The sequence below is a fragment of the Motacilla alba genome, chromosome 7, assembly GCF_015832195.1.
Source record: "Motacilla alba alba isolate MOTALB_02 chromosome 7, Motacilla_alba_V1.0_pri, whole genome shotgun sequence".
Taxonomy (NCBI): domain Eukaryota; kingdom Metazoa; phylum Chordata; class Aves; order Passeriformes; family Motacillidae; genus Motacilla; species Motacilla alba.
In genome coordinates, this window is record NC_052022.1 from 38,132,173 (window position 1) to 38,146,282 (window position 14,110).

Genomic DNA, 14,110 nt, shown 5'->3' on the forward strand with positions numbered 1-14,110 from the left:
GATAGGTGGAAACTTTGTGTTAACATGGGTGCAGGACTGGGATATTTGCTGGGAGGAGGCTGGAGCCATGCTGGGCAGGGAGGAGGTGGGATGGAGAGCACAACACAGTTACCACCTGGATCCACGAGCCTCACTTTCTCCTGGTTTCTGTGGATTAAGATCCAGTCTATGCTCAAATCAGGATGAGGGCAAGTGGAGGGATGACATCCAATCTCTGTTCCCATCTCCATCACTAACAAGCACATTCAGCCCACCCTCATCAGGAGTCTCTGGATGAGGCCTGACAGCTTTTGCTCCTTCTTCCTGCTGTTCACCAGCAGCTGGCAGTGTCCTGGAAGGTCAGCAATCCCAGCTGCAGCTGCTGGGCACCTCTGCCAAGACTTCTGTCCACCCAAGAGACATGGCAGTGCAAGAGCCTGTGAGCACCTGCTGACTGAAACCCTTGGATATGTTTTGCCCTGGGCCAAATCACTATGGGAGGGATCTGCAGAGGAGACAGTGGGGGCTGATCCCAGATCTGCTCCACCCAGAAAGGACCCCTCTCCAGGAGGCTGCAGGGAGCTCTGCAAGCGCTCCTGAGGTTCTAGCAGCCATGTCTGCTGAGCATGGAGGACCGTAGCAATGAAGACATCTTCAGAAGTATAAAGACACCCCTTGCAGAAGAACTCACATGAGAGGAAAGGGTGCCAGGAGACTTCTGAGAACTCAGGAGCACTCGGAGCATTCACTCACCAGACCTGGGAGATAGTAGATGTTATCACCTGCATCTTGAAAAACTGCTCCTTAGCTCTCCCCATTGTTGTTTCAAAGGCTTTTAAACACCCACTGCCACCCTCTCACCCAGGAAGCAGAGGACAGGTTTGGGTTCCTTTAAGAGTCACCAGGTGTGTTTTAGTGGTGTAGCTTGGAGTTGTGCTACAGTGGAACGAAATCGGATGATACCCATCTTGCTGCTCCTCTGACTGTCAGAAACTTGAACGCTGTTCAGCTTGGGTGTAGCTGAGGATCTGCCTAAATAGTTTGGCTCCTCAGGTCTTTCCGGCAGATTTTCATTTGCTAAACCATCTTGGAGTTATTTCTGTGATGTGAAGACCAGGATGGGCTGAACTTCCCCCCACAGTCCCTGGGACAGTGAATACCCTTCCAGTGTATATTCAGGTCCAGATGGGATAAACCATCATGGCAGCCCCATGGTCTGATCAAAGGATCAGGGAGTATTTGGAGGAGTAATCATCCTTACTTATACTGTGCAGAAATCCAGCAGCTGCCAAGATGAACATCCCATGTATAAAATGCCCTTTGAAAAGAGCTTAAATTGCCAAAAAGGGCATGCAGAGCATTTCATGCCTGTGTTGGTCAAGCTGGATATTCCCGTATGTGTTACCAAGCTTTGGAGATGATTTGAGAGAGATGCAAAAATGAGCAAAGACCATTGAAGAAATTCAAGCCACTGAGGATCATTGAGGAAATTCAAGGGATGAACAGTTGAGGAAATTCAAGTCTCTATCTGGCTCTGATTTTTTTCAAAAGAGTATGAAAGACATGTTTTTACATAGGGTCCACCTTTTCTGTGGGTGCCACAGCTGTGTGGTGCTCTCTTGTGCCCACTGGCAAGCCACTGGATTGCACCAAAAGAGCTAGAGGGGGTAGCAGAGGCACACTGAGGGTGTCTCGGTGGGATAGAAGAAATGTGGGATGGGGTCACTGCTCCAGCTGATGAGCAGTCTCCTGGGGTTGTCCTGTCCCCAGGGAAGGCAGCAGCCTTGTTTCCTTCTAGTAATGTGTCCAAACCACCTTTGGGTTTGCTGTGACTGGGAAGGGGATAAGTACTTGCAAAACATTGACCATACATTAAACCATGAAAATTATAATTACTGAAATGAGCCCTCCTTGAAGCTCTCTGAGCTGCTGGGCACCATGTGCAGACAATGGAGATTCTCCCCTACAAGGAGCAGAGCAGGGCACGTCTCTGGATGTGTCCTTGGAGGACCGTGCTCACGTGCTGGTAGGAATCACCCCGGGCTGTCCCTCTCCTGTTTTCATGAGCATTAAGGTCACTCTTGTCCCAGGTGTGCTCATGTTCTGCTGGTGACTGCCAGAGCTGCTGCTTCTCAGACATTCCCTCCGTGCTTTCTTTCCTAGCTAATAGGCTGCATAATCGGACGCCAAGGGACCAAAATCAATGAAATTCGGCAGATGTCGGGAGCGCAGATCAAAATCGCGAACGCCACGGAAGGATCATCAGAGCGCCAAATTACCATCACAGGAACCCCTGCAAACATCAGCCTTGCGCAGTACCTCATCAACGCCAGGTGAGACCCCCCACCGACCTCCACCGCCTCCCACCACGGCTGATTCTGTCCCGCAGGCATGCTGGGAGCAACCCACGCTCCCGGTGCCTTGCAGGGGCTTCCTGAGGCCAGCTGGGATGGATGGTGTCTTGCTAAGACCTCTGAGCCTCAGCTGGCACTTTGGCTGGGGACCAGGAGCCACCACGCTGCTGGCGGAGTGGCCACAGGTCGTGCCGGGTGCCTGCTTTCCCTCCACCCTCGCTCAAGGATTTTGCTCGTGGGTAGGCAAAGTTGCCGCCATCCTACCTGAGGATGAGGCAGGGGACAGGGACAGGAATGGAGCTGAGCCACTGGCAGGGAGGCGTCACTTGGGAACTGCTTGCTAGGATCCCAGCATCGCTTACTCCCTCTTTCACGTGCTTCCAGGCCTCCAAAAGGCTTTCCTCCATTCAGTGAAAACAATCAGTCCAATAAATGCAAGACATAGGAATGGCCTGACAGCTTCCTTTTCATCATGAAAAGCTTGGCACTGCAGGACTTCACAGCGGCCAAGGGTTTCCAGCACTGCTGCCATCTGGGGAGAGACACAGCCCGTGCCATGGGGAGGCGTAGCTGCAGAGATGAGCTGGGGACCTGCTCCACGCAGGCAGTGAGCTGTATCCAGGATACTCAGACCTGTTTGCCTGTGTCTGTGGACTTGTGGGGAGTGAGTTTAAGGGGATACAGGACGTTTCTGGTATCTTTGCACCCGCCTGGCAGAGCCACTCAAATGGGCCCATCCGCCTGGGCAGGATTGATGCTGTGCCAGCCCGCCGCCAGCCCCGGATGCACGCAGGAGGGAGGCTGCTGGCAGGGCCCCGAGGACGGGGCCTGCTGGTGGTGACGAACAATTGTTGGGATGTGGGCTGGGAGCACCGGTGAGGTCTGTATGTGCTTTCTCCTCCTTGCACCCAACCCACTCAAGCCCTGACCCGTAGTAGACCCCTGCCATCCCATCCTGCCCTGCTACCCCGCTGCCCATGCCTGTGGCACCTCTCCACCTGCTCGGGTGAGGGACGGGGCCAGTCCCCCACCCACGGGCATGGCTGAGTGGCTTCCCTGCAGATCCTTGCCAATCCCCACCCCCCTCCTTGAGACAGGAGAGAGAAAGAAAAGAAAAAGAAGTGGCTCTTAGTTCCTGGGAAGGGCTGGCTGAGCTGCCCCTGTGCAGAGGCGACCTGGTGGGGCAGCAGGACAGGGCTCAGCCTCTCCCATAGTTTCCAAACCAGAGCGAAACAAAGCAGCCAGGGGAGCTGGCACAGCTGCCTGTCCCCAGTGGAGGGATGCTGCTGGAAAGGAAGCTGTGCTCTGGGATGACTCCTGCCAGCACCTCTGGTGGGTGACGCCCCTTCCACGACCTGGCAGCTGTGAAGAGAGAGGAAGGCAGCCAGCCATTATGCTGACTCTGTGCTCCAGCCCCCCATGCGCTCCTCGGGGGAACGCCAGGCCACCTAGTGATGCTCTGCCCGCTCCATCTGGGCAAGAGGAGAAGCGCTGCCCCGCAGGGTCTTCGTTTTCTTTTCTGCTCTGGTGATTAAGCACTTGTTTTTTGTCTCCCCCTGCCCCTCTCTCTGCCCCTGTCTATTCTAGGCTGACGTCTGAGGTCACTGGAATGGGCGCACTCTAATTTCCACCCACCATCCTCCACTCCGCACCACCCGACCCTCTCCAGCCACCGGCACTCCACCCAGCCTGTACTGCCTGTACATTTACCGTCTTCCCTTTGCCTCCACAGATACTCTTTTCTTTACTAACATATATATATATATATAAACACACAGGCGCATATGCACACACTGGAACGTTTCTTTACAAGCTCTTTACTCTGTGCTCCCGAAGCTGGTCCCAAACTCTTTGGTTATGGTCCTTGTTTTCAGCGTTAGGGTGTTAATTCTTCGTCTGCTTCATCTGCTTTCTGGGGACAAGGGAGGGGGGAGGGGGGGGTGTAGGTTTTTTTCTCTCACTGGCAAGACTTCAGGAGCTGGCGGGGTCTCTAGTGTAAGTCTAGCATAGCTACCTATACGTTTGAGTTGATGTTGGCGGTACTTTCTGTAGCATATGGACATAATGATGCCACCCAGAGCTGTGCATGTTTCAGACAACTTAATTTTTCTCACCCTCCTTCCTTTGGTGCTCCCCTTGCTTGTCCTGGCTCACCTTTGCCGCCTCATGCCCCTGCCCTTAGGGTAAGGGCATACTTTTCACCCCCTGTTATTTGGGAAGCAGAAGCCAAGTATGGGTTCAACCCGCTAGCTTCTCTCTTGGAACATGGCATGGTCCAGACAAGCCCATTTTCCTACTAAACTAAGGGAATCACACACACGCAGATACACAAATGCCCTTTTTTTTTAACTAACAAACACCTGGAAGTGGGAAGAACTCAGCTGTATGGGATTCACAACCCCAGGGGCCTTTGAAAGCACTCTTTTGGCAATCCCCCACAAACAAAGCCTCAGGAAGCTCTGTGAGCCAGCTGTGTTTGTTGTTGTTTGTGTTCAATAAATGTCTGTGCAGCTCTGGTACTGATGGGCTCCGATTGTTCTTCTCCTGGGTCGCCCCAACAATGCCAGCCCCATCCTTCCCTCTGCATCCTTCCACACTTTTTTAGCTACTTGGAGGGAAGGTGGGGGTTGTATGCAAGAGTTCTCCATTTTTTTATTATTATCATTATTATTACTATTATTACTATTATTATTTCTCATCAGCATCATAATTTTTTTTTTGTTTTCATTTTTTTAGAGAAATGACCAATGCACTTACTGAGTGATTCCATGCTATCTGGTTGTTTTTTTGTTTTTTTTTTTCCAAAGGGAGAGTATTTGGCTTGCATAATCCTTTGGTTTTCCCTGAGATTAATTTGTAAGTTATGGTGTGACAGCCATCATCTCTCACTGCCCCCTTGTCTGGATGGATCTGCCATGTGTGTCTCCCACACCCTTTCCCAAGACCGTCTCTATGCAGCCCTGCCTTCTGCTTCCAGGGTTTTCTTCTTTCTCCTGCCTCTCCAGCAGAGCAACATACATTTTTCATCTGTTAATTCCTGACTGGCCCTTTTCCCGGATTGCAAATGAGGGGACCATGATACACCGTGTCCCCAGACAGCTGAAGCAGCCACACAGTACATTTTTGCACTGTACTACATGGGAAATGCATTGTTTTTTGAGGTGAGCCCCAAGACTTCCTGGGCCTTTCCCTCTCTTTGACCCTCAGTACCAGCAGGCACCACTGGCAGTTTCCCACCCTTCTCCTGCCAGGATGCTGGGCTACTTCTCCTCCTGTCTCCAGCACTGCCTGCTCAGCACTCACACAGGCTGTGTCGGGGATCCCAGGTGATACCACTGCATCAGTGGAGCCAAGGATGAGCAGGGGGTTGTGGGCTGCAGCAGGGAGCTGGTGGGGATGAGAGCACAGCCCAGGAGCCCAGAAGGATGAAGGTAATGCTGCTGAGCATCAGGGTTTGCTCTGCACAGGTGTCCTGAAACCTGTGCATGCTCAGCTGTCTGAAGCATTCCAAGCTCCTGTGGCTGAAAGGTGCTCCCAGATCCTCCATAAGGTGCTTTGCTGCCTGTCTCCAACCCCTTGCCCTGCTCTCCCTGGCACTTTGGGTTCAGCTGTGTGTTTTGGGTGGCCGAGCAGCCACACAAGCTCACGAACATCCTCTGGTTCCCCATCAGAGGAGCACAGGTGCTGTGGGGAGTGTTGAGGGGCTCAGGTGGAGCTGGCAGCCTGTACTGTCACCTCCCCCATGTATTTGTGCTGATGCTGAGGATGGAAGGAGACAGGCACCAAACGGGGCCTCCTCCAAGTCACCAACTGGCCAGCAAAACACAGACCCACCTGCCAAGGTGGTGAGTCAGCTGTTGGCAAGGGGCGCTCCTCATTTTCTCCTGTTCCTCATTCTGCTTTAGAACAAGTGTTTTATCTGTTGGAAGAATGAAATATCTGTGTGTGAGACCCAGTGAAAATAACCACCCCAGTGGCCTGGGGGGTGAGCCATGGCAAAGGCTTCCCATCCCACTTCCACCACACTCCATGGCAGCCTGGGGTGCTGTCCCCTCGGAGGGGGATGGTGTATGGAGGTAGCCAACCCATCCTGCCATTCTTAGCTCCTCTGTGGGGCTGTAGGACAAGCTGGAGCATGAGGAGAGCTTCTTCATGAGGAGAAGATGGAGGCACAGCCGCAGCAGAATCACGTCAACCAAGACTGAGAAATCCATCCCAGGCCAACAGGGCTGTGGGATTCAGACACGTGGGGAAGGCCAAGGAGTGTGACAGCATCCTGGACACGGAAATGGCTTTGCACAGTGCCTGCAGATCATGGCTGCCCTGAATTCCTCTGCTCTGTGTGTGTGCTCCCTGTGCCGTTCCGCATCTCCACTGAGTGTTGCCGAAAATAGCAAATGCCAGGTTGGGTCTACCAGATGCGGCTGAGCTCAGAGGCTGCTGGAGAGGGGGAGCAGACTGCAGCAATACCTCTGCACCCATCTCTACACCAGCGAACCCACGGATAACACCCCTTCTGGGTACCATCCCCATCCCAGCCCACTGCCAGGCATCCATCACTCAGCCAGGCTGCAGGAAAGTCACCCCAGGAATCAGTGGTGAGGCAGAAGAGGTTGGATATGAATGTTGCTCTGGCTTCAGGCAGGTGTCCGAGATGTTGTGTCAAGGCTTGTGCTGCCACAAGGATCTGTGCTCATGGGAGCGCTCCAGGGAATGCTGGATGCGGCCACATGGGGACAAGGGACAGTCCAAGCAGGAGCAGTCACCTGGGTCACCTCACAGGAGCACTGCACAGTCATAGAATCCTAGAATATCCTCAGCTGGAAGGGATCCACAAGGATCATCAAGTCCAGTTCCTGATACTGCACAGGACAACGTGAAGCATCCCTCCCCCTGGCATTCCCTTTGACTTCACAACTTTTCTTTGAGGGTCACATTGCCAAGCTTATTTTGCAAATTTAAAAATGAAAAAAAAAAAAAAAAAAAAGATGGAACTGCAGTGTTATGTGGGGATGTGGGAATCAGCTTATCCATCATCATCTGGGCTTGTGCAAGTTTTGGAGAAAGAGGTGTTTAAACCATTGCAGCATCTCCTGGGAGCGTGTTGATATCAACAAGGATAACAACAAAATTACAAAGAATGTATCAAGCTCAGCTTTGATTTCCTTGGGATGACTCAAAAGGAGATTTGCTACTTTCTTTGGAAGGACCCTCAGTGTTTTGCTTTGATTTGTGGTAGGTCTTGGGTTTCCATTTTAGATGAACTTAAAATACTGTGATGATGCGTCCACAGCCATGCCACTGGGAAAAATCTCTAATATTGCAGTGAATATTCAGTACAAGGTGAATGTCCCAGTTATTCAACAGAATTGCTTTAGTACATTGCTTTTCTCTCCCAAAACAAGGCAATGCTATCCAGCCAGAATGATTTAACATTTCTGGAAGCAACCAACTCAGTCAAACTCTTTAGGAATGAGTTATTTAGGGGGATATTTTGACTTTGACTGGAAAGTATTGATACAATGCCTCCTCCTGCCCCTGGAGTTTGGGGTTCTCCATCAAAGAGGGGCCAGTTGAAGTCTGTGCTCAGCCCTTTAGCCTCAGCTGAAGGTCCCCACTCCCCCTGCATATCCTTGTTGTGCTCCCAAAATTGTTTGGAGTATTGTTTTGTGCATTTTCCCCCGCTAGACTGTATTTGCAAATCTAGTACAGAATAAGGCTGAAAAAAAATAGACTGTTTCCCCTAAGGGAAAGTGACTTTCACCGGCGAGACTCTTTAAATTCCATACTCTCTTTGAGCTGTTATTCCAGCATTTGTTATTGCATCCATGCTAGTCACTTTTAGTTATATTAATTCGCAGTTTATGCTCCATTACCAAGGGTAATCTCCTGCCTCCTGTACGGGCAGAGGTGGAGTTTCTGGGGGATCTCTGGGTGGTGTGGCAGGGATGAATGCTTAATCCCATTTTCTCCTTGGCCACAGGGATGGAAGGCATCTCCCCCAGCCCTGCCTGGCTGCAGTCCCCCGCCCCGGGGAGTTAGCCGGTCCCCGGCCCAGGGCGCCTCCGGTTGGTCGCTAGATGTCCCCATTGCCCAGCTTTTCATGGATGCATCCACAGCCACGCCGGGATGTGGGCGGCACTGCGATATCCGTGCTTCCAGCCGCTGCTCCGATGCGTGCAGAGGACATCCCGCTCTGCTGGAAAGGGATTGGGCTTTTGTGTGTGTGTCCGTGACGCTGGTGACGGGCAGTGACATCCCGCGAGCGGGTGACTGGCACCGTGCCCCTCTGCAGGAATGGTCCCGCCAGTGCTGGGACCTTCATGGAGCCAGCCCACATGGGCAAGGATGTGTGTCGAGCATCTCCTTGGCCATGGGTGGCACAAGCCACCCCCTCATGCTGGCCTGAGCCCCTCTGGCTGGCAGAAGGACAAGGTTTTGCTGGGGAGGTTCAACGGGTCTCCGTGCCTGTGGTCCCCAGGGAGGCATTCCCAAGCTGTCTGCTCTGTGCCTTGGCTGGCAGCAGGAGCCTCTGCAGCTGCCGAAATGAGTTGCAGAAAGGTCATGGTCTCCATGCAGTCCCCTGCTCCCATGCTGGATGTTACAGGGAGCTGGGACTCTGCTGAGAGGGATATTTCTGCTTTCCCTTCAGAAGGAATGCAGTTGCAGATCCTGATCTGCTGTGCTATGCAGCAAGCCCCAGGCGCCTGTCCAAAGGGTAACGTGGCAGTGACTTTTAGGAAGTACTGAATGTACCAGATGTGCAGCTCCCTCCACCCAGATGTGCAGCCCTCCTCCCACTCTGCCCCAGCACCCTTGTCCTGCAAAGAGGAAGATGACACTCCAGATCCAAAAGCATCCCAGAGATCAAATACAGCCAAGTTCAAAGCCAGGCTGGCTCCGGATTCCCACACTTGTGTTTAGGCAGTTTAACCGCAGTGATGTCTCTTCCCAGAAATGATGATCAAGTCCACTCTGCACGAGGGGAAGAAAACCAGCCAGGAGATGGGAATGAGGATGGAGAAGCGGGAGGAGGCTTTGGGTGTGAGCCCCGTGCTGAACAGCAGAACTGTGGCTGATTTAGGACACACGTGCTGTTTCCAGAAGGAACTGCTTTGATCCCGAAAGGATAGGCTGGGATGTGCATGAGGACTGGAATATTTGAAGCACACTTGGAGCGCTGTGTCCTGGTTGCCTGCAGGCAGTGTCACTGTTTGTCCCTGGAGAAAGCCTGTGTCTGAGAGAATTTGTGTCTGGATCAAATGGGATGAGTGGCGCTTGTCTCTGGAGCTTCTTTAGGTTCTCTTTAGGTCCCAATGGGACTGGGTGGCACAGGATGCCCCACAGGAGGGTGGGCACGTTGAGGGTGTGAGATGCTCTGTGCAAGCATGGGCACAGTGGCGATGGGCCAGCAGCCAGCTGGCAGCATGGCCAGGCACACAGAGCACGGAGGGATGGGACAGCATCGCTCCGGAACTGAGGATTACCTGCACAGCTTGGGATCAAACCAAAACAGATATCCAACAGGATTTCCCAGTGCAAAGAGGAGCAGGCCATAATGTGCTCACCCAAAAGCAGTCAATTAGCGGTGTGGAGGGTTTTTTGGTGGGAGGACATTGCAGTGATGTAACCTGACACTGCTGCTGCAGCTGGTGATGTGGTTTTCCCAAGGGATGCTGTGCTGTGCTGCCAAGCACGCAGGCATGCTCCCAAATCTCTTACAGGAGCACTGCAAAGGAACTGTCAGTAAAAAGACAGTTAAAAATGCAGACCCATAGAAACTGCCATCTCTGTGCTTAAAACAAATTTTCAGTTGCGGACTAAAATTTATTCTTGTCGCAAGTAGACCTCCCCTCAACATATTTTGGGCTGAAGTGTGATTTCCATGGGCAGGGCAGTGCAGTGCAGCACCAGGCAGAGGTTGTGAGGAAGGTGTGCCCTTCCCCAGTGCTCCTCTCTCAGCTGCCCATCACCCCCAGCACAGCTGTGCCCTTGCTCATCACCCCCAAATCTTGTTGATGGGGTCCAGCAGAACCAGCTCTCCACAGTCACCACTCCTACAGCCATGGGTTTGTAGGGCAGAGAAAGGGCAGATCCTCAGCCCAGCAACAGCCTCAGTGTGTTCAGATGGCTTCTCTGAAGCTCCCAAAAGGCCGCTTTCAACCCTCAGTGAGAACCCATGAGGCAAATGCAGCACGCCGGGCAACCACCTGGGCTCACGTGGCAGCCCAGCTCATGCTGGATGTGTTTGCTGTGAGCTCCTATGGAAAAAAAAAAAGGAGATTTGTTGTGGTGTAGCAGAGCTCTGTGTGGGCATGGCTCCTCCAGCTTGGCTTTTTGGGGTGTGGGTGATTTCAGCATCACGCTGGAGAGTTGCTCAGGGTGTTGAAGCAGCCTCATGTTTGTGTAGCCTCAGAGACCGGGAGGCACCGGTACCGCAGCCTTGGCTGAGCCCTGACCATCTCCCTTGCTTGCCCCCCAGCTCTGCAGACCCTGACCCCCACGGGAGGAACATCTTCACTGCCTGACCTGGTGCCAATGGCTGATGCTTGAGCCCCCTCTGAAGACGCTGCCGGCTTCCTGTGAGCTTCTCCCGCTCCTTCGTGGCACCCTTGGGACTACTGCCTGAACCCCCCACCCATGGCTGTCTAGACCCTGCTCCCTCGGCCGGGGCAGGGGGCAGCAGCAGGCTCGGGGGGCTGGGGCAGCGGGTCTCAGGAGGACAGCAGCTTGCAGCCAGCGTGCAGCAGTGCCCACTGCGAGCCAGTGCTTCCCACCACCCTTATCTGCGCTTCCTCATCGCCCCTCACACCCCTGATGCTTTGCGATGTATTTCGTGGCTTATCCGTGTCATTCCAATAAAGCTTTTGTTGCTTGAGGTATCCTCCGTGGTGAGTGGGATGAGGCTGGGGAGCTGTGTTTTGGGCAGTGGGGCACTCACAAGGAGAGAGGTGGGGTGCTGGGGGTGCCCCGTAGCACAAAAGCCTCAATGCCCCCAGAATAGTTAATGGGGAAACTCAGCCCATGAAGCAAACCGTGGTTTGGGAAATGGGCCTCAGAGCCCTGGCTCCACTCAGCATCAGGAAATGATCCCACATGGGAGCAGGGCTGCCAGGAGGGAGGGGGAACGGGACAGGGGGAGAACTGCAAAGAGAATCCAGAGCGTTCCTGAAAGGCAGTGACGACTGGGATTCATTATCCATCAGGAGACATGTTTATAGGAAGCGTGAGTCATGGCTGGGCCCTGGGAGCAGCCCATCAACCCCGGGGCTGCTAGCAATCCAGATGGTGTACAGGCTTCCCATCCAGCCCTACACAATGGCAAGTCTCAAACAGACCCCACCAGCCCACCATGTGCCAGCCCTGCTGGACCTTGGAGCAGCCCTGGTGCTATTTTTGGACACACTGGGGTATGGTTTTCCTCTGGGATGCTTTCTTTCTACTCAAGAACAGAAGCCAGAGTGCTACCCCAGCTCTGCATGTTGCCCTGGTGCAGTGAGGATCTCCATCTCCAGCCCATCCAGCCCTGGGCTTGACACACATCCAGGAGAGGCCAGCACTGCCTGCCCAGACCTCTGCCTTACGTGGAAACAAAGACAAAAAAGCTATATTAACCATTTTTCTCCATCGCAAATTATATTTTCTGAATGCACATCACCCCTTCTCCCATTTGGCCCTGCAAAGGGCCTGTGGCAGGCAGGCAGGGCAGTTCACCCTCCTCTAGACCCTTGCTCAAACCCAGGGAGCAGCAGCTCCCAATCTCCGTGGAACCTGGAAGTCATCCTCCCCTTGTTTGTGCCACCTCTGACATGCCTTTGGCTGGGGTGCCCAGCCCTGCTCCCTGACAAGCCAACCACAATGTGTAGCTCCAGGCCTAGCACCCACTTTTGACTAAAACCCCAGGTTTTCTGGGTTTATCCTACCCAGGAATTGATTGTATGTTTTCACTTTCCCCTGCAGCTGTTCCCATTCCCTTCCCAGAGCAGCAGTGCCATGGAGACCACCCCAAAGTGGGGTGTCACCGACAGAGCAATGCTCTGGGAAATGTGGCTCAGGGCCCCTTTACCTCCTTCCTGCAAGCCCTGGCCATCCATGAAGCACCTTCTGTGGTCTTTGCTGAGCTGGGAGACTTTCCCAGAGTCAGAGCCAGCCCCAGGTGGGAGCAGCCCTGGGGAAGGAGTCAGTGGGGCTGTGTGCGCAAGCAACCCCAAAGGTTATTGTGTCCACCCACCCCAGCACATGGCTTGAATCCCTGCCCAGGCTGGAGAGGTGGGATGCGGAGGGATGTGAACCACCTGAAAGCACAGGCTTAACCTCTGCAGGACTCATCAGCTGCAAGAGAAAGCTTCTGTGCCCCACTGAAGGGATTTGAGGGTGCAGAGGTCCCAGAGCCCCTCATTGCATCCAGCCCTTTGTGCTGGCTGCAGTTCCTGTGGCTTCCTGCTGAGAGTGAGTGTTTGGAGATTAAAACAGCCTGTTTACCTTTGGCTGTGCCTCTAAAAAATAATAAACTTGGTGGGGTTGGGAGATGCTTATCTTTACACCCTGCTGGGATTCCGCTGGCTGCAGCTTGTGCTGGAATTTGCTGCATGGAGCAGAGGAAATGGGCTTGAGGAGAGCAATCGTAGAACCATGGGGTGGTTTGGGTTAGAAGGGACCTTAAAGACCATCTCATTCCACCCCCTGCCATGGGCAGGGACACCTTCCACTATCCCAGGCTGCTCCAAGCGCTGTCCATCCTGGCCTTAGACACTGCCAGGGATCCAGGGGCAGCCACAGCTTCTCTGGGCACCCTGTGCCAGGGCCTGCCCACCCTCACAGGGGAGGATTTCTTTCCATATATTCAACAAAAACCTACTTTCAATGTAAAGTCATTCCCCCTTCTCCATGGCTGGCTGGTTTGCATTTGCTCCTCGTTGTCTGTGAAAGATCCAAGGAAGATGCTCAGCACTGCTTAGAGTGGGCTGGGAAGGCATTCTTGCCAGGAAGGATGGTTGACTTGCTTCATCCTTCTAGGAAAAGGCTGCTGCTGGATCTGGCTCTGGTGTGGAGGGAGCTGGGCTGCATGCCTTGCTGCATCACAGCACCGCTCTGGAAGGGCACAGACACACCCGGAGCCTGGACAGCTGCTGGGGTAGTAAAAATAACAAGTATGAACATGCATGTTTAATAAAAATGGGAGCAGCAACAGCCTAGAAAGGGGCTACTGGGAACTTCTGGGAGTTTGCTAGACATGCGCAAGCTCCTGGGCTGGGGTAGACCATCCCTGTGGAAAACGGTGGAAAGGATCCAGCTGGGTCTGTGCTGCACTGTGCCAGGAAGCCAGCTGAGATATGCAGGGGGCAGCCAACAAGGAAGATACTTTTTCTGTCCTTCCCAAGGCTTTGGGGTTGATGCTTTGTTTTGATGCCTGCATCCACACGGATGCAGAGGGGGGTCTGCAATCCACAGCAGAGGAAAAGCAGGTTTTCAACCTGTGTATCTCGTCCCTTCACAGTTCAGTGATGCAGGCCGGGCTCTGGGAGTGTGGGGCTGGGTGGAACCAGTGCTTGCAGTCCCCCCAGCTGAAGGAAGGGCTGTGTCTGGTGGCTGCTCGGCTTTTCCTCGAGTGTCTGGGGCCTGCCTTCCCCAGGGAGCATGTGCCCAGCCTGGCAGGCATGCTCTGCTTCCTGAGAATTGCCCAAGCCACACCTTTTATCACAGAAGAGTGGAAAATATTCCCTGCTCAGCTGATGATGGGGTTAGTGCATGGTTTTCCACCCGTTTTTCCTGGATGT

General features: G+C 53.5%; 1 protein-coding gene across 29 annotated transcripts in view; it reads left to right on the top strand.

The window, feature by feature from the left end:
* PCBP3 (poly(rC) binding protein 3) overlaps positions 1 to 11,215 on the top strand; it is a 44,936-nt gene extending 33,721 nt beyond the window's left edge. For 13 of the 29 annotated variants that reach the window (XM_038142205.1, XM_038142207.1, XM_038142204.1 and 10 more), the window contains 2 exons: positions 2,143 to 2,312; positions 2,718 to 3,028. In XM_038142205.1, the coding sequence (XP_037998133.1) occupies positions 2,143 to 2,312; positions 2,718 to 2,778 (231 nt within the window). In that variant the 3' untranslated portion in view covers positions 2,779 to 3,028. Of the gene's footprint in view, positions 1 to 2,142; positions 2,313 to 2,717; positions 3,029 to 3,920; positions 5,089 to 10,815 lie in introns of those variants that run through there. The other 16 variants (XM_038142210.1, XM_038142212.1, XM_038142217.1 and 13 more) reach the window with 6 other exon arrangements.
* Positions 11,216 to 14,110: the final 2,895 nt, after the last annotated feature.